Genomic DNA, 20,311 nt, shown 5'->3' with positions numbered 1-20,311 from the left:
TATTGATTGTGTGCACAGAGCTCCAGATAAGCTGTGTATCTGCGTAAAATACGCATCAAAAATGCAGAAATATGCAGTTAAATATGATCCAAGCGTATCAAATACGCAACGAACATTACAGAAACGCTACAAAAATAAAACTTGTGCGTATCATCAAAATATTGTGAAGTAACCCTGCATATTCGATTAGCAAATCAGCAACTTATTTTGAAATTATAAACGGGCATTCCATCAACCTTGCCAAACTCCACGATGACAGTTAAATCATGATCATTTGCCATCACACTTTCTTGTGGAAGTATCATATTTTTGAGTCCTATAAAGTTCTCGAACCCACACAACACCAGTTTGCAGGGACTAGATGAATATTGTTTTTAAATATTTAACTTAAATACCCACATGTGTAAAAACTAGTGGGTAACAGAAATTTGAATACCCAGATAGAATTACTGATACCCAATTATTTTAAAATGCATGGGTAAAATACCCACAACTCCAAAAGCTTATCTGGAGCTCTGTGTGCAGTTATATATCCTCAATATGTCCTTTTAGCTATAATATACATTATTAAATTTTCATCTCACTACAGAACACCCTGCCTGATATTTTCTTAATATTCCCTAATACCTGCGGAGGAAAGTGGCTGTGTATTTTCACATCTTGTTTTCTTGATAAAATACTGCGGATATGTCGTCAAATGACAGCCAAACATTTACAGTGTATATCAACATTTAATGTTCAGCAATTTGTTGAAGAAGGTAAATTGATTATAATGGAATGCAATGCCTGAGCCTTTGGGGTCAAGTGAGGCAGCGCTTTTTCCAGTAACCTATCCCCACAAAGACCTTGCTTTGAAACAAGGCACCGCAATTCGGTGTGCAACTAAGAAACCTGTGATGGTGGGTTCTAATCCTGGTTTGGCCCGATTATGTTTCTAGGTTTGTCAGCACCGTACCTGTGCTTGTGGGTTTCACCGAAGTGGTAAATGTATCAAAGTCACTCACTCACTCCTCACAGTGTTTGAAATAAAACATATTGCCAGGTTGCCATCATTATTGTTTAGAAGTTGTGGGCCCGGACTAAATTCTTCAGGCCCTCATGTTAAAAACTGCAGCTTATCGTGACAAATAAACTGACAGGTAAGTTTACTGTTGGCCATCAGGACCCATACAAATTTGAAACTTCAGTCCCGACACGAGATATACCTCGGACCGGCAGGCACATGTTTTGAACACTGACTCCTTACTGATTTGTGTGACCCAGATTGTTTTATAGCCCACTGTGATGTAGCTGGACTATTGCTGAGTGCAGCGTTAGTCAGGAGTCACTCTCACTCTGGAGGATGGATTCCGTTAGGTGATCCCCGTACATCTGGTTACTGTGGAATGATTGCTTATTACTTTCATGGTCTAGTGTTTTGCTTTGCTTTATCAGTATCCATAGATACTGGTGTTTTTTGCCGCTTTTAGCCATATTCCAGCAATATCACAGCGGGGGACACCAGAAATGGGTTGAACCCGGGTCTTCAGCGTGACAGGAGAACACTTCAACCACTAGGCCACCCTACTACCCTTCCATCTATGATGTTTGAAACATCATTTTGTTGATATTTATGTTGCAGGTGTTCCGGTATGTCCGACAGAGAATCCCAACCCTCAATGAATACTGTGTAGTCTGTGATGAACCTCATGTCTTTCAAAACGGAGCCATGCTTAAGGTGATTGTTTCTCTGTCTTTCAATGCCTGCAAGACATCACAGCTGGGGGAAAGTCATTGTCAATATGATCATGATTCTATTAGTATGACACCATGAAGGATAACAGTACTGATTACTTGCCCGTTGAAGATGCCGCTGTTTAATAACAGTAAGTTGGTATTTCACATTGTTTAATACCACAGCACATGCTTATGTACACTCTCCTACCCAGAGTTCCATGCGGCCGGCAGCCAGCCTGCATAGTACCTCTGCCACAGGCCAGCGCCATGTGACGATTCGTCACATCTTTCACAGTCCATTCAAGATATTGAATATGCTTTTCATCCGTTTCATGTTTGACAAGTCTACGCATTTTCATAAACAAATGTCAAAGAATGGTTACGGTTCATTAAGAAAGTATCCTAATACGTGAAAATCTACTTGTTTTGCGTAGTTATCCTTTGTTTATAATGGTTGTACGGCTCCTCGTGCTATCATCGAAGCCCAACGGAGAGCTAGCGATACGGTCACTTTGATGTATAAATATATATTGTCATGTAATTCATTGTCGCAGTTGTAGTAGCATATCTCTATAATTATGCCAAACAATATGTTAAGCGCCCCCAAATACTTGCATCAGTTTGTTCTATACTGATTTATGAAAAAGCGAAAAGAGAAAAGTCCGGTCACATGATATGCAAATTAGCCTGTGGCAGTGGTGTACTGCCGGAACTAGTTTCACTGACAAATATTGCAAACTCTCAACACTGCTGGGCTTATTCAGTGACATTGTGTGAAGAGATGATAGATCACTGAGAGGAGCTTATGCATGCTCGATAACCACAAAAGCCCTGTCACAGGGCATTGTTTCACGGTTTATCTTGCAACTAAAGTTCACAAATTATGTCATAGGGTTTTGTGACATGTTTGTAAACATTTTGGAGCTAAATTCTAAAGGTAGGCTGTTGTATGGTATTAAATTAATAGGTGTCAACTTTTAATATGTTTCAAGTTGTATTATTCTGTTAAACACAAATGGATTATACTGTGGATCACGTCGATGTCTGCCTATCAACACATGACAGTGAGATATAGTATCCATACACTTGACCTAGTTTATGACGGTAATTTCCAGAGTTTGATCATGTGAGTTTTAAAAAGTTATAGGTGGCAAGTAATAAGTAAATACTAAACACGTCATGTGTATAGTTCTGGTGTCTTACAAGCAAAAGCAAGTCAGATACCAGAACTATTCACAAGTTTAATAAAATTGGGACCACCTCCGTGGTCTGGTGGTAGAGCGTCCGCCTGGAGAGCGGAAGGTCCGAGGTTTGATCCCCGGCCACATCATACCAAAAGACGTTAAAAGATGGTACTTGTTGTTACACTGTCAGGCGCTTGGCATTAAGGTGATAAAACAAGGACTGGTCGGCTCGGAGTCAGTATACCGTGTCTCAGTGGGATATTCATATTAAACTGTGGCATGGTATCTCAGTGAGCTAGCACTATAAATCGGCATCAGTCCGGACTAGTACAAGCAGCCACACAAACACACACACGTACATGCACGTCGCTATATAAGTGCAATAATCTTGGGACGCGACGTTAAACCCCATTTCACCTCACCTAATAATATTGGTATTACATGGGAGCGAGTTTAGTGTTCTATATTTGTGTGTAGGAAATTCTACCAAGTTTTTTATATACAGGGGTGTTGGGTTACTATTTAAATATGATGTAAGGATTTATGCTAATTGTCTTTGAACTACTAAGCATGATGATAACTGTTACCAATTTTATATTTTAATGTGAAACTTAATTTGCTTCAACTGGCATACTGCACATTTCCCTCTTGACAGGGTATGGTCTTTAAGTGGTATTTTAGAAGCTGTAGTTTCAGTGAAGACTTATGCCATGGGGATTTCAACTATCGTATTCGACGTAATAAGCGCCCAGGGCGCTCTCAAAATTAGAAATAGGGAGCTCTTATTAGGATATTATTTTGAGTTGAAAGATCGTTAATTTAATGGTTTATGCTGACAGCCTGAAATGTTTATATACGACAGATATATTTTTCCAGGATTTAATTGCCCATAATTAAGGGTGCATATGACATACAAGTGCGTATTATACACAAATGAATAAGTCTTGTGTACATTAATCAATAGGAAGGGATGCTAACTGAGATTGTTCACTGGCCAATATATTAGCAAATCTCGCCGTGGGCGCTTATTAGAGAGGGGCGCTTATTAGGTCGAATACGTTATATATATTTTGTTGTAGTGATGTTTCTGTACAGATACCAGTACTTTATGAACAACATGTCGCATTGAAAACATAAAGAAGTGGAAATATATAGGTGATGCCTTCACTTGACAGTATGTAATTTTTGTTTCCAGCCTGCTGTTTGTTCCCGAGAGCTGTGTGTATTTGCCTTCCAAACACTGGGTGTCATGGTCGATGCTGCTGACGACATAGCAACAGGAGCCGAGGTAAGGGAGATAACTGTGATAATTCCTTCTTATATCCTTCTTATATAGCCAACATGACCCCTTTCCTACCTCGATCATGTATGGTTGGAATGTTTATGCTTTGTTTATTGTTAGAGATAAATTTTGAGGTGGTTCATCGTTAATTGAACATAGCTAAATGTTTAACAGTGTTTAATCAATGATGATCACCCTCAAAATTTAAGAACAGAATAGGCTTATCTCTATTTTACCATGACTAAAATGTGTTTTTTAAAACAGACTCTTTTCCTTGCGCATATTCACTGCGGTCAGAAGTCTTTATCGCTCATTAACTGATAACATGTCAGTCCTAACTACATTGTGTGGTATATTTACATTTGAGTGTACTGGAAGTGACCTCTGAACTTGACTATGTGTGCGCATGCGTGAGCGGAAGCTGGGGAAGTGATGGGAAAAATAAGAAAGGAAGTAGCGTGTTTACGAATGACATGAACTGTCAGTGGTGTTCTGAGTGAGAGAAGGACTAACCAGGGCCCACAGTGGAAAGAGCCATATAGTTAAATAACATTGGTAGCAGAGCATGGTTGCGGGAAAACGGGACTAGCAATATGGCACATGGTTACAAGAATCCCCCGACTTTGACAAATGAGATGGAATATGAGACGTGGAAAAACGAACTTGAAATATGGTGTCACATGACCGAGGTTGTAGAGGAAAAACAGGCACTCGCAGTCTCACTGGAATCACTTACGGGACAATATAACCACATTGGTCCCTGCCACCTTGAACAGTGATTGGTATTGGGGTATGATGGCACACAGTCATGTCACACATTGTAACTAGCGTTCTTCAAAGTCATATAACATATAAGGTTACTGCCTACCTGATATCCTTGGGCTGCCATATTGATGTGATTGGTGAGACGTGATTTTATCCTACTTTTGTTAGGACATTTCTGAAGTATGCTCGTCGAATTTATAGATAATGATATAATATAATCCTGGTCAGATGTCAGTGAACTTTGGATATTACCATATGATTGATGTTCCCTCCAGCTGAGGTCTCCAGCTGCTGCAACACTGGAGGCAGTGGTTAGACTTATAGTATCTGTATTTTCACACAGTCAGATAGCTGTTAGGTGAATAGGATCTCTGTAACTTCCTCCCATACATGCTGGGAAATGTCCAGGAATGATAGCTTGATTGTGCTTAATCTCTGCCGTATTTGATTCTTTATGTATAAAAAAAGCACACTACTTGGTTGCCTCCCACTGAGTATGCAATGTTTGTGCTTGTGTTGAAGGAATTAGTCTGGATGTACTTTATCATATGAAATATTAATAGCATAGCATCATGTTCCTGTCATGAATGAGCTGACTTCTTGGAATTTGCAGTTCCTGATTCTGTTAGCAAGACCACATGACAGGTTGATCACAAATGATTTTTGAATGCTGATGGATTTGAAGACATATAGATCTGTCTTGCATGGACAATAACAATTTGTTAATATTCAAACTTCATCAGACCAGTAATACATACAAACATATTCCTAGTTTTCTTTGTATGAGAGTGAAATGTTCTGTATTTTGGATTGTTTTCACTTGTTTCCCCCTTCTCCCCCAGGTGGTTGTGTTGCTGATAGCTATGACAAGAGCAGCCTGTAACTCTGCCAGAAAAGCTACGATCTTCGACCCTTTCCCCACAGTAGTGGATCCAACCAACCCCCAGGAACTTGTGCTGTCACCAAAGGTAGCAACAAACACCAATATTTCCCTTGTCTACGTCATCTATTGCCACATCACCTATTGCCACATCACCTATTGCCACATCACCTATTGCTACATCACCTATTGCTACATCACCTATTGCCACATCACCTATTGCCACATCACCTATTGCCACATCACCTATTGCCACATCACCTATTGCCACATCACCTATTGCCACATCACCTATTGCCACATCTCCTATTGCCACATCACCTATTGCCACATCACCTATTGCCACATCACCTATTGCCACATCACCTATTGCTACATCACCTATTGCCACATCACCTATTGCCACATCACCTATTGCCACATCTCCTATTGCCACATCACCTATTACATGACCTATTGCATCACCCATCTATTACTACATCACCTATTACTACATCACCTATTGCTACATCACCTATTGCCACATCACCTATTGCCACATCACCTATTGCTACATCACCTATTGCTACATCACCTATTACATGACCTATTGCATCACCCATCTATTACTACATCACCTATTACTACATCACCTATTGCTACATCACCCCTTACTACACTATCTATGGCCACAGAACCTATTGTTACACCATCTATTGCCACATCACCTATTGCTACACCACTTATTGCTACATTACCTATTGCTACATCACCCCTTACTGCACCATCTATTGCCACATCACCTATTGCTACACCACCTATTTCTACTTTACCTATTTAATCATTACCTATTTCTACTTTACCTATTTAGACATTACCTATTGCTACATCACCTATTGTTTCATACCCTATTGCTACATCACCTATTGTTTCATCCCCTATTGCTACATCACCTATTGTTTCATCCCCTATTGCTACATCACCTATTGTTTCATCCCCTATTACTACATGACCTATGGCTACATGACCTATTGCTACACCACCTATTGTTACATCACCTATTGCTACACCACCTATTACTACGCCATCTATTGCTACACCACCTATTACTACACCATCTATTACTACATCACCTATTGCTACACCATCTATTGCTACATCACCTATTGCTACACCACCTATTACTACACCATCTATTGCTACATCGCTTATTGCTACACCATCTATTGCTACATCACTTATTGCTACACCATCTATTGCTACATCACCTATTGCTACATCACCTATTGCTACACCATCTATTGCTATATCACTTATTGCTACACCATCTGTAGCTATGCCATCTGTAGCTATGCCACCTATTGCTACATCACTTATTGCTACACCATCTGTAGCTATGCCACCTATTGCTACATCACCTATTGCTACACCATCTGTAGCTATGCCACCTATTACTACACCATCTTTAGCTATGCCACCTATTGCTACACCATCTGTAGCTATGCCACCTATTGCTACATCACTTATTGCTACACCATCTGTAGCTACATCACCTATTGCTACACCATCTGTATCTATGCCACCTATTGCTACATCACCTATTGCTACACCATCTGTAGCTATGCCACCTATTGCTACACCATCTGTAGCTATGCCACCTATTGCTACACCATCTGTAGCTACATCACCTATTGCTACACCATCTGTATCTATGCCACCTATTGCTACATCACCTATTGCTACACCATCTGTAGCTACATCACCTATTGCTACACCATCTGTATCTATGCCACCTATTACTACACCATCTGTAGCTATGCCACCTATTGCTACACCATCTGTAGCTACACCATCTGTAGCTATGCCACCTATTGCTACATCACCTATTGCTACACCATCTGTAGCTACATCACCTATTGCTACACCATCTGTAGCTATGCCACCTATTACTACACCATCTGTAGCTATGCCACCTATTGCTACACCATCTGTAGCTACATCACCTATTGCTACACCATCTGTAGCTATGCCATCTATTGCTACATCACCTATTTTGTCCAGACTGCCCAGTACTGATGATTATTGATCCTCTGCTTCAGAACAAGGATTATGCAAAGGTGATAAGGATCATCCAGGCTTTCCCCACCATCCAGGAGATGATGAGACTTGGTAGCACCACTCTCAAGAAGGAAATGGATGTCAGGAATGCTAATGCATATCCGCTGCTTCAGTGGTGGGTAGTGTTGTTAATAACTAGTCTTCATTTCCATGTTAGGAAATAGTATATGGACTTATCTCCTGTTTGTGGCTTGGTCATTCTGCTTCTGATTGCATGCAATTTGTAACAGATTAGTTCTGTTGGAATGTGTCATATATTGTATGAAGTCTGATCCTGTGTATTAGACTCGTAGACAATGACTGATGCTACCAAACTACCAAACATTCTACCTCCCACCTCACCTGCTGTACTGTTGTTTCAGAGTCAACTCTCATCTCATTGTCACAGAGTAGGTGTGGTGGGGGTGGTGGGGGTGGTGGGGGTTGAAGTGCCAAAGGCCCATGTTCAATTCCCCACATGGGTTCAATATGTGAAGCCCATTTTGGTGTCCTCACTTTTATATTACAGTAAACTACATTTATAACAAGCACTCTTATAACGAAATGATGAATACGACAAACTGTTTTGGGGTCCCGTCCATTTGTTGTTTATATGCTGTATATATGGATATAACGGACCCGGGTTATAACAAACTAAAGTTAATGGTTCCTGTGAGTTATTTATAACCATAGTTTACTGTACTGTATTTTTTCTGATAAACACATCAAACATTTCTCACTCACTCACTCAATCACTCACTCAAAATCAACTGTCTCTCTAATAATGGACCTGATGTGAAGGAAATGTTTGGTGTTGAGCACAGTGGGTTTACTTGCTGGTGTTTTGTTTCAGGATTATTGCAAGCAACCGTTCCCACATAGTGAAGCTGCCACCTGACAGAGTGAGTAGCTGCTGTTAACAAGAGTTGCCTCCCTTTGATTGTGTTTGCGTGTCTGTGGTGGTACACAGGATTTAGATTTAGACAGCCAAACATCTTCTTCCTGTATCTACTGACAGTATTTTAAAAGCTTACTGAATATATTTGGAAATTTAAAGCATGCTGTTTACAGCGGATGAGGGTGGTAATAGGTCAGTAGTTAGTTTGTTGTTTAATGCTGCACTCCAGTGATTGATGTCATGAGCATCGATCTATGCAACTGGGATATGATGACATGCTCAACCAAGTCAGTGAGCCTAACCAACTTATCCCGTTACGGCAGGCATGGGTTGCTGAAGACCTATTCTACCCCGGATCGTCACGTGTCTAGTATTAAGTACAAATGGGGACCGTTAGTCAGTGGTCATTTTTTATGCTTAGTCAGAAAAAGAAACACGTTCAAATAGTTGAAAATAAATCAAGTCACAGAATTCACTTCATATTTCAAACATTTTGAACATCTTTGGCCATTGCTCATCTATTCTGCATGTATTCCCCAATGAAAAATTGTGTTAGAATTAGCCTTAAGCAACTCATGCTTGTAGTATGATGCGATTACAAGAACACTTGGCCATGCTCATTTGGCAATGCTCGCTGACTTGGTTAATTTTAGATTGTGCTCATATAGCTTGTTTATTGTTGAGTGGTAATGTTAAACAACAAACAATCAAGAAACTAATGGTATGTATCATTATGAAAGTATATATGCAGCAAGTGTGTGGTATGCAGAATAACATATATTATGTTCATGGTATGTGTTGTTGTGTGTATCCTTGTCGTGTAGACACTGATCACTGCCCGAGACTGAGTGATCTTGTCATGTAGACAGTGATCACTGCCCGAGACTGAGTGATCTTGTCATGTAGACAGTGATCACTGCCCGAGACTGAGTGATCTTGTCATGTAGACAGTGATCACTGCCCGAGACTGAGTGATCTTGTCATGTAGACAGTGATCACTGCCCGAGACTGAGTGATCTTGTCATGTAGACAGTGATCACTGCCCGAGACTGAGTAATCTTGTCATGTAGACAGTGATCGCTGCCCGAGACTGAGTGATCTTGTCGTGTAGATAGTGATCACTGCCAGAAACTGAGTGACCTTGTCATGTAGACAGTGATCACTGCCCGAGACTGTGTGACCTTGTCGTGTAGACAGTGATCACTGCCCGAGACTGAGTGACCTTGTCATGTAGACAGTGATCACTGCCCGAGACTGTGTGACCTTGTCATGTAGACAGTGATCGCTGCCCGAGACTATGTGACCTTGTCATGTAGACAGTGATCACTGCCCGAGACTGAGTGATCTTGTCGTGTAGACAGTGATTGCTGCCCGAGACTGAGTGATCTTGGTGTGTAGACAGTGATCACTGCCCGAGACTGAGTGACCTTGTCGTGTAGACAGTGATCACTGCCCGAGACTGTGTGACCTTGTCGTGTAGACAGTGATCACTGCCCGAGACTGTGTGACTTTGTCATGTAGACAGTGATCGCTGCCTGAGACTGTGTGACCTTGTCGTGTAGACAGTGATCTCTGCCCAAGACTGTGTGACCTTGTCGTGTAGACAGTGATCGCTGCCCGAGACTGAGTGACCTTGTCATGTAGACAGTGATCACTGCCCGAGACTGTGTGACCTTGTCGTGTAGACAGTGATCACTGCCTGAGACTGAGTGACCTTGTCGTGTTGACAGTGATCGCTGCCCGAGACTGTGTGACCTTGTCGTGTAGACAGTGATCACTGCCCGAGACTGTGTGACCTTGTCGTGTAGACAGTGATCACTGCCTGAGACTGTGTGACCTTGTCGTGTAGACAGTGATCGTTGCCCGAGACTGTGTGACCTTGTCGTGTAGACAGTGACCGCTGCCCTAGACTGAGTGACCTTGTCGTGTAGACAGTGATCGCTGCCCGAGACTGTGTGACCTTGTCGTGTTGACAGTGATTGCTGCCCGAGACTATGTGACCTTGTCATGTAGACAGTGATCACTGCCTGAGACTGTGTGACCTTGTCGTGTAGACAGTGATCGCTGCCCGAGACTGAGTGACCTTGTTGTGTAGACAGTGATCACTGCCTGAGACTGTGTGACCTTGTCATGTAGACAGTGATCGCTGCCCGAGACTGTGTGACCTTGTCGTGTAGACAATGATCGCTGCCCGAGACTGTGTGACCTTGTCGTGTAGACAGTGATCACTGCCTGAGACTGTGTGACCTTGTCATGTAGACAGTGATCACTGCCCGAGACTGAGTGATCTTGTCGTGTAGACAGTGATTGCTGCCTGAGACTGTGTGACCTTGTCATGTAGACAGTGATCGCTGCCCGAGACTGTGTGACCTTGTCATGTAGACAGTGATCACTGTCCAAGACTGAGTGACCTTGTTGTGTAGACAGTGATTGCTGCCCGAGACTGTGTGACCTTGTTGTGTAGACAGTGATTGCTGCCCGAGACTCTGTGACCTTGTCGTGTAGACAATGATTGCTGCCCGAGACTGTGTGACCTTGTCATGTAGACAGTGATCACTGCCCAAGACTGAGTGACCTTGTCGTGTAGACAGTGATTGCTGCCTGAGACTGTGTGACCTTGTTGTGTAGACAGTGATCGCTGCCCGAGACTGTGTGACCTTGTCATGTAGACAGTGATTGCTGCCTGAGACTGTGTGACCTTGTCGTGTAGACAGTGATCACTGCCCGAGACTGTGTGACCTTGTCGTGTAGACAGTGATCGCTGCCCGAGACTGAGTGACCTTGTCATGTAGACAGTGATCACTGCCTGAGACTGTGGGACCTTGTCGTGTAGACAGTGATCACTGCCCGAGACTGTGTGACCTTGTCATGTAGACAGTGATCACTGCCCGAGACTGAGTGACCTTGTCGTGTAGACAGTGATTGCTGCCCGAGACTGTGTGACCTTGTCGTGTAGACAGTGATTGCTGCCCGAGACTGTGTGACCTTGTCGTGTAGACAATGATCACTGCCCGAGACTGTGTGACCTTGTCATGTAGACAGTGATTGCTGCCCGAGACTCTGTGACCTTGTCGTGTAGACAATGATTGCTGCCCGAAACTGAGTGACCTTGTTGTGTAGACAGTGATTGCTGCCCGAGACTCTGTGACCTTGTCGTGTAGACAATGATTGCTGCCCGAAACTGAGTGACCTTGTTGTGTAGACAGTGATTGCTGCCCGAGACTCTGTGACCTTGTCGTGTAGACAGTGATTGCTGCCAGAGACTGTGTGACCTTGTCATGTAGACAGTGATTGCTGCCTGAGACTGAGTGACCTTGTCGTGTAGACAATGATCACTGCCCGAGACTGTGTGACCTTGTCATGTAGACAGTGATTGCTGCCCGAGACTCTGTGACCTTGTCGTGTAGACAATGATTGCTGCCCGAGACTGAGTGACCTTGTCGTGTAGACAATGATTGCTGCCCGAGACTGAGTGACCTTGTCATGTAGACAGTGATCGCTCCCCGAGACTGAGTGACCTTGTCATGTAGACAGTGATTGCTACCCGAGACTGAGTGACCTTGTCATGTAGACAGTGATTGCTGCCCGAGACTGAGTGACCTTGTCGTGTAGACAATGATTGCTGCCCGAGACTGAGTGACCTTGTCGTGTAGACAGTGATCGCTGCCCGAAACTGAGTGACCTTGTTTGTTGCAGCAACTGAGCTTCATGCACACGCCCCATCAGTTCCTGTTGATGAGCAGTCCGCCAGCCAAGGAAGCCAAGTTCAGAGAGGAGAAAGTCAAATATGGCAGCACTTTCGCTTTCCAGTGAGTATGTAGATAGAGGACCCCCCCTAGGTTAAGAGTTTAAGAGCTAAAGAGCTGCTTATGTTTGCATACTCCCATGTCAAGGAGCATGTTTCATGCCATATATAGTTTCCAGTGTTTAATGACGCATTTGACAGTGCCTTTTACAATATTTGAAACACCTGTAGGTTCACTTGGTGTTAGTGGGTTATCAGCTTCAGACTGATGGAAATGTTTTGCATGACCTGGTTTTTCGTGGAAATAGTATCGATGTAGGTATACAAAATATGAGACCTGGGAACCTATGTTGAGTAGAAGAGGAAGGTCATTTGTTTCTTCAGGGCTAAATGACCTGAGCAGCCCCCGACAAGTTGAAGTACTGAGGATTAGTTCCAGCTTCTGAGTGCATAATGGAACATAATTATTGTAACTTTCTTCCGTATTTCCTCTACTAGACGCCGGACCTCCAATACAACCCAGCCTCATACACACTGTCCAAAAATATCAAAGCTGGTCCTCTGTAGAAGCTGGATCTCTAATTCTGTGCAATGTTGGTTATTAATAATAACTGTTTCCTGCAGATGTACCCTATGTGTGAGTGTAGAACTTGGGATTCGGAAAGGTAGTGAGTTGCCACTATGCAAATAAACAGAATAGACGCCAGGCCTCTAATACACACTGGCCTCCTAAAGACGCCGGGTCAACGACTTATGCGAAATTAATAGTTGCCTGGTCCTCTAATAGAGGAAATGTGTTATAGTAAATAACATGTTAGATTCTAATTTGCCAAATTATTCTCTACAAAATCGTAATGACATAGTTTGTGTTGTTTGTAATAACCCTTCACAAAACATGACATCTTGAAAATTAAATTACCCAAACATTGTTACACATGAAGTTGTTACATCTGCTCCAGAAAGCAGGTTCATTCAGTAGAGCTTCTCTTGCCCATGTCCCAAATAGAGATTGTCAATAGTGTGACTGCCTGTGCATTCATTACTGTTGGATAAAAAATAGAATATTTTCTACTCAGCCACAGTAAATTGCTGCTTATTCATGCATTAAATATGCATCCTTACATGTTGGTCTTTTTGAATCTCATATCTGATGGTTGGTATATATGGGTATTTCAATAGGCATGAGATTTGTTCCTGTGTCGTCATCTTTGTGGGCATCATCATTAAGAATTGGTGCTGCTTGTCAGAGGTGACATATTGGAGTGGGTGGACAAGCTTGGTGACTTCCTTGTTGTGTACATGGCATTTTACCCTAATGTACATGTGTTGCGGCGGTGGGGTAGCCTAGTGGTTAAAGTGTTTGCTCATCACACTGTAGACCCGGGTTTGATTCTCTGCATGAGTACAATGCGTGAAGCCGCTGTCATGATGTTGCTGGAATATTGCTAAAAGTGGCAAAAAAACATACCCACTCACTCATCTAACAATGTGGATCGTTTTTCATAGTATCAGTCACTGGATTGTTTGGTCCAATAATTGACAGGTCGCCATCATATGTTAAACATCAAACTCTCTTCATCTTTCCCTGTGTCACACCTGGCTTCCTGAGCACATTTGCATATCCTACATGATGAAGTTCCTTTTGTTATTCAGACTTTTCCATATGTGTCATTTCTATGGGTATAAATTGAGACATTTATATAGAGATGTGTAGTTAGGATTGGTGACACATTAACTCCTCTGTTGACCTTGTGTTGCAGTGGGTCGAGTATAGAGAACTGGCACTCCATCATCAGGGAGGGACTCATTGTGGCATCAGGGACCACCAAGCAGGTAACATCTCAACCATCACAGCTCTTCGATAACGGAATAAATAACTGCTATATAATTTATTGCTTGCTTTATATCATTGTCAATATTTCACGGGTATGTAAGCCCCTCGTTCCTCCATCACTTGTGAATACACAACCCAACCTGCCTGTTAGGCACTAGATGTTTACAACCACATTGACATCTCATCCTACCGGGTACCCATTCACTGCTGGGTGAACAGAGGCACATTTCAAACAAAGTCACTTGCCCAAGGAGACACCACATGTGCTACATATGCTTCAGTATGGGGCAAGACCGAAGCCCTAGAAACTTAGAGCCAAGCTACCGAACACAGTCACCAATCGAAGGACTCTCCGTGACCGACGTTGCTGAACTTCACCTGATTTGTGACCTGTCCACAAGAACACATGCAACTACTCGTGGCTCAGTACTTGGTTAACATTGCACAAGGGTATGTGTTGCCTGACATCGTGTACAAGATGTGCCATAGCCATCTGTTATCTGCTCTACACTTGTTTTGTTGTCAGGCAATGATAGGGGTCATACAAAGGTCATACACAGAGTGGGGCTCGTTAAATTTTCAAGTGTTATTCACGGTCCTATTTCATTGGCTGACTGGACTGGTCATATATCACCACCACGCTGCATATCGGCCCGATATATTCGCAGGTGATGAAGGAACGTAGTGTATGCAACCCTGTGATGATAGGATCATACAACACAGCATTTGTGTTGAGAAAAACTGAGTATAGGGAACAATACAATCTTTTTTGTTCTATATATCCTCATAAAAAGGTTGGTAGTTTGACACAGCGGACGTAACTTACTGACCTGAGCTGTGTTCAACAAAGAGATCTTAGCGCTACAATTGTCGTAAGTCGATGTTAAATGTTTGGTGTTACGATCATGTTAGCGCAAAGATCGCTTTGTGGTCCTTGTTGAAGGTGATATCAGTGTTATGACTTTATTTAAGAATTGACCTTCACTTTGTGTGAGTTCATTGAGTATGAACCTTCATATAGTTGGGGCCAAACTGAATGAACGTCGGAGCTTGCGATGATGTTCATACAATGTTTGGCCCTCACTCTATGAAGGTTCATACTCCAATGAACTCACAAAAAAGTGAAAGTCAATTCTTATAATTTTTTATCACAATTTCTTATCTCAAAGGATGTAGGCCAAGATCTAAGCACAGTTTTATTATTTGGTACGTGTGACTTCATGTTTACACTGACAGCCAAACAACAACCAGCTATATCGCGGAATAAAATAGTTCCTCAAAAAGAGAGATGACATGGGCGTATGGATGCACAACTTGCTCTTCAGAAACATCTTAAGCAGCACATGTGTTCAAATCATATCCCCATAAGATGAGAAAGGTCTGTAATGAACTACCTCAGTAAGTCAGTCACAATGACAGCGCGTCGTAATACATTTAAATCAAGTACAAGGCGTCAAAATGGCCGACACGATAAACAAGACGGGATGATTTCCGAAGTTGTTAATGAACCTGTGGCAGTTACATATGGTAGTCATCATTGATCAACTGACCAATTATTGAAAGGTGATTAAAGATGCGTCAAACAGACACCTGGTAAATTTATAGATTGCTGGAGACAATCACTGTCAGTCTAGACACAGATTGAGTCGATACTGACGATAGTTTGGATGTGCATTTTTTCGTTTGTTCATTAGGATGGGCCGTAGCGAGGAAATTCATGAACAATCATGCAGTCAAGCTCTCTTACGTTTCTCAATGCATACTGAAATGCTGAGACCAAGACTAAAGGTTCTAAATAATCAGAAATAATGTTTATGTATGTTTTCGTGCTAGGGAATTCCCAGGGATTTCCCCAGGAATGTGGAAGTAGTCCGTCGGTGTTTACGTCATTTCAAGAACACGGTCTCGTGAAAAACGTATGAACGTCAAATTGTGTTGTTCATACACTTATGAACGTCAATTTCGCGGTCATGTGAGCGACCTCTCGTCCAATGGAAAAGTCGCATATCGTGTAAACGTCAAATTAAAAAATTATATGATGTTATTGACTGTACTCTAACATGGACTAACGACAGTAGAAACATCATGATCACTTGTTGCCAAGGGTCTCATTTTGGGGTGTCACGATAAATCGAAATATTGGTATATTGCTATTGGTAAGTACTTAAAGTCAATAAATCGATTGTTAAATCTGTTTCCGATCACTAATATCGATTTCAGTTAGGAATATCGATAGTTTCAATTGTATTTACCATATCAATAGAATACATGCATATTTACCATATCAATAGAATACATGCAAAGTTGTTCAAATTTGTTTTTCTTTTGATCATGAGTGGAAGTAATTTACACATGGTAATTAGAGTAAAGAAAAAAGAAATCAGTCATGTCTGAAACTTTACTTTTTATTTTTTGTTATGGTTTTTAGATTCAAGGGAAACTTCAGATTCAAGGTTTAATTCAACTCTAAAATCCATCTAAAATTACTTCAATATCAATAGTTATCACAATAGTTTCTTACAATATCAATAGTTATCGCAATAGTTTCTTTCAATATCAATGGTTATCACAATAGTTTCTTTCAATATCAATAGTAATCACAATAGTGATTTCCAGACCAATAGTCACCCCTAGTCTCATTCAATGATCGTATTCCTAAGACTACCGGTATCATAAGTCTGGGTAAAGGAGCGACGGTCACCAGACTAAGTTACCTGCATGGAACTGGTCTGTGGCTGTGATTGGGCTGCAAGGTCGTAGTGTAAAGCTGACTGAGTGCATCCTCCATGTTCCAGATGAACGGGGCAGCGTACGGCAAGGGCATCTACCTCAGCCCCTCCTCCAGCGTGTCCTTCGGCTACTCTCGTATGGGATACGGATACTACAACTCCAAAAGTAAACCTGCTGAACAAGAACAGGTATGTTGTGATTACACTCATTTTGCCATCATTTGGTTGGCGTTATGCTGAAAGTCCAGTGGTGAATGTGAAACTGCCTGTGAAGTTTCTGAGTTAGCCTAGGTCCCCAGCAGCCTATACTAGGCCTGACTAGTTAGACAAGGTCCCCTGAAGCCAATGTCAGTCGTCGCATGGAGAATCTGGGTTAGCCTAGGTCTGCAGTAACTGATACTAACCTCCCATTGGAGATTCTGAGTCCGCCAAGGTCCCCTAAAATCAATGTCTGTCTCCCCTAGGAGTTCACAGGTTAGACTAGGTCCCCTGAAACTAATGTCTGTCTTCCCATGGAGTTAACCAGGTTAGACTAGCTCCCCTGAAATTAATGTCTGTCTCCCTGTTGAGTTTCCAGGTTAGACTAGGTCCCCTGAAATCAATGTCTGTCTCCCCGTGGAGTTTCCAGGTTAGACTAGGTCCCCTGAAATTAATGTCTGTCTCCCCGTGGAGTTTCCAGGTAAGACTAGGTCCCCTGAAATCAATGTCTGTCTCCCCGTGGAGTTTCCAGGTTAGACTAGGTCCCCTGAAATCAATGTCTGTCTCCCGGTGGAGTTTCCAGGTAAGACTAGGTCCCCTGAAATCAATGTCTGTCTCCCCGTAGAGTTTCCAGGTAAGACTAGGTCCCCTGAAATCAATGTCTGTCTCCCCGTGGAGTTTCCAGGTTAGACTAGGTCCCCTGAAATCAATGTCTGTCTCCCCGTGGAGTTTCCAGGTTAGACTGGTTGAAAATGTATGATTGCCTGCCTTGGAAGTTTACCGGTACCAACATTTAAAAGAACCTTCTCTTACTGTAGCATGACGCCATTAGAGGTTTATAATATAGGATAGCGCCCTCCTCAAAGGTGAAATGAATTTCAAAGCTCAAGGCATCACGATGTGCTTTGTAAGCCAAGGCATCACGATGTGCTTTATAAGCCAAGGCATCATTATGCGATTATAATCCAAGGCATCACAATGTGCTTTATAAGCCAAGGCATCATGATGTGCTTTATAAGCCAAGGCATCATGATGTGCTTTATAAGCCCAGGCATCACGATGTGCTTTATAAGCCAAGACATCACGATGTGCTTTATAAGCCAAGGCATCACGATGCACTTTATAAGCCAAGGCATCACGATGTGCTTTATAAGCCAAGGCATCATGATGCACTTTTTAAGCCAAGGCATCACGATGTGCTTTATAAGCCAAGGCATCACGATGTGCTTTTTAAGCCAAGGCATCATGATGTGCTTTATAAGCCAAGGCATCACGATGTGCTTTTTAAGCCAAGGCATCACGATGTGCTTTATAAGCCAAGGCATCATGATGCGCGTTATAAGCCAAGGCTTGCTCAACTCTCATCCAAACTAAAACCATCAAACCTTGGCACATGGCATCGTTACAAAGAAAAACAATCTTCCAAAACAATGGACATAACACACCCTAGTGACATTCATGTAAGATAACACCTCGGGTCAGGCCGTCACCTTGTACACAATTGACGAGGTCTGTGGGGAATCCAAGTTAGATTAGGTTGTCGACAGTGTGTTGAAGGTGTGCTTGTTGCACGAAGTCAACTGAGAACTGAGAACATTCTGCATCTGTTCAGACACAGGGACACTTGAGTCACAGCTGCACTCATCACCGTCACATGACCAATGAAAGGACACACTTACATGTCACATCAATAGTTGGGGTACAGTGACCTGGGATCACAGGCAAAACATGATAAGCTCCATCTTTGGTCATAGTACGTGGGTACTTTGATTGCTTTCAAACAACTTTTATGATAGTTTAATGTCTTATTTAGAATCATTACTATGTAGTTTCAGTTACAGATGTAATAGATACATAATGACATTTTGAGTTGCAATGTTGGTAATAGTTTGTTTGTTTGTTTGTTGTTTAACGCCACACTCAGCAATGTTCCATCTATATGACAGCAGTGTGGAAATAATTGAATCTGGATGAGATAATCCAGTGATTGACGTCATGAGCATTGATCCACACAATTGGGATAAGGTGACTTGCATCAACTAAGTCAGACCAAATTAATTCCAGTCTGACAAGGTCATGGAAAACTGCTTTGGTTACCTCTCCTACTGAATGTTATCATTTATCTTTCTTGTCTTGTCCCCACGCAATGTCTCTCGGAGTGTCTGATCTGTCTAGCTCGGAGTTCATTGATTTGTGGTTGGAGAGAGATAATTGACAGCCTAAGACGTCCGGCTTCTTGTTTGTTCCCCCAAATACAGATATAATCAATGTACATGAGAGAGGTGCATATTTGGTTTTATTAGTGACAGTGTGATTTATATATTCGATTCACTATTAAATAAGCTGTTAAAAATGCCATATTTTATATTTTGAAGTTGTAATACATTCATATATTCATCAAACTATCTTTTTGTTGGTTGCATAAACCAAGCATTAGAACCAACAGTGACAATATTACAGAGTGACATCCTCCACTGGACAGGGCTACTTATCCCCAGTAATGTTTCATTTCATAACATTGGAAACCGTTAAATATTTTATTATGCAACTTTGCATATGCACACGCAGAACTGGTGCCGGTTGATGTTTTGGTATTTCTACAAAAAATATTTCTTTGTGTTTCCTTGGCGACAAACTGAACCTAGACTCAAATATGTGTGGCATTTGTTTCTGGAGCATAACTTGGAAACCGTGTAATTTAGAATTATGAAACTTTGCAAGTGTATAAAAACAAGCAGAACTGGTGACTTTTGATGTTTGGATATTTCTGTAAATAATAGAATTGTGTTTCCTTGTTTTACTTTGTGCATAGTGGCTTCATTGGTGACAAATTTTCTCCGAAACTACTTAAGTTACATGGATGAAATGTTACGTGCTTATCTAAGACATAATTGTCAAGACTGATTTAGTAAGTTGATGCCGTAATCATTGTTTTTTCCAGAGTTACCCACCCTTTCTCCATGTTTTAGATTTTGTGCATGCTGTTTGCTGTGCATGCTTTTAG

At 41.9% G+C, this 20,311-nt stretch overlaps 1 protein-coding gene across 2 annotated transcripts in view; it reads left to right on the top strand.

The window, feature by feature from the left end:
• Positions 1–20,311, top strand: part of LOC139471736 (protein mono-ADP-ribosyltransferase PARP6-like) — a 64,788-nt gene that overhangs the window by 20,390 nt on the left and 24,087 nt on the right. For both annotated transcript variants that reach the window (XM_071254226.1, XM_071254221.1), the window contains exons 12-19: positions 1,622–1,717; positions 4,096–4,188; positions 5,790–5,915; positions 7,906–8,039; positions 8,757–8,805; positions 12,498–12,610; positions 14,307–14,379; positions 17,176–17,298. In XM_071254226.1, the coding sequence (XP_071110327.1) occupies positions 1,622–1,717; positions 4,096–4,188; positions 5,790–5,915; positions 7,906–8,039; positions 8,757–8,805; positions 12,498–12,610; positions 14,307–14,379; positions 17,176–17,298 (807 nt within the window). The remainder of the gene's footprint in view (positions 1–1,621; positions 1,718–4,095; positions 4,189–5,789; positions 5,916–7,905; positions 8,040–8,756; positions 8,806–12,497; positions 12,611–14,306; positions 14,380–17,175; positions 17,299–20,311) is intronic.

This window comes from Haliotis cracherodii, unplaced genomic scaffold (genome assembly GCF_022045235.1).
Source record: "Haliotis cracherodii isolate W230 unplaced genomic scaffold, xgHalCrac1.p SCAF_1, whole genome shotgun sequence".
Taxonomy (NCBI): domain Eukaryota; kingdom Metazoa; phylum Mollusca; class Gastropoda; order Lepetellida; family Haliotidae; genus Haliotis; species Haliotis cracherodii.
The sequence above is the reverse complement of the archived record's forward strand: the minus strand, read 5'-3'. Positions and strand labels throughout refer to the sequence as shown.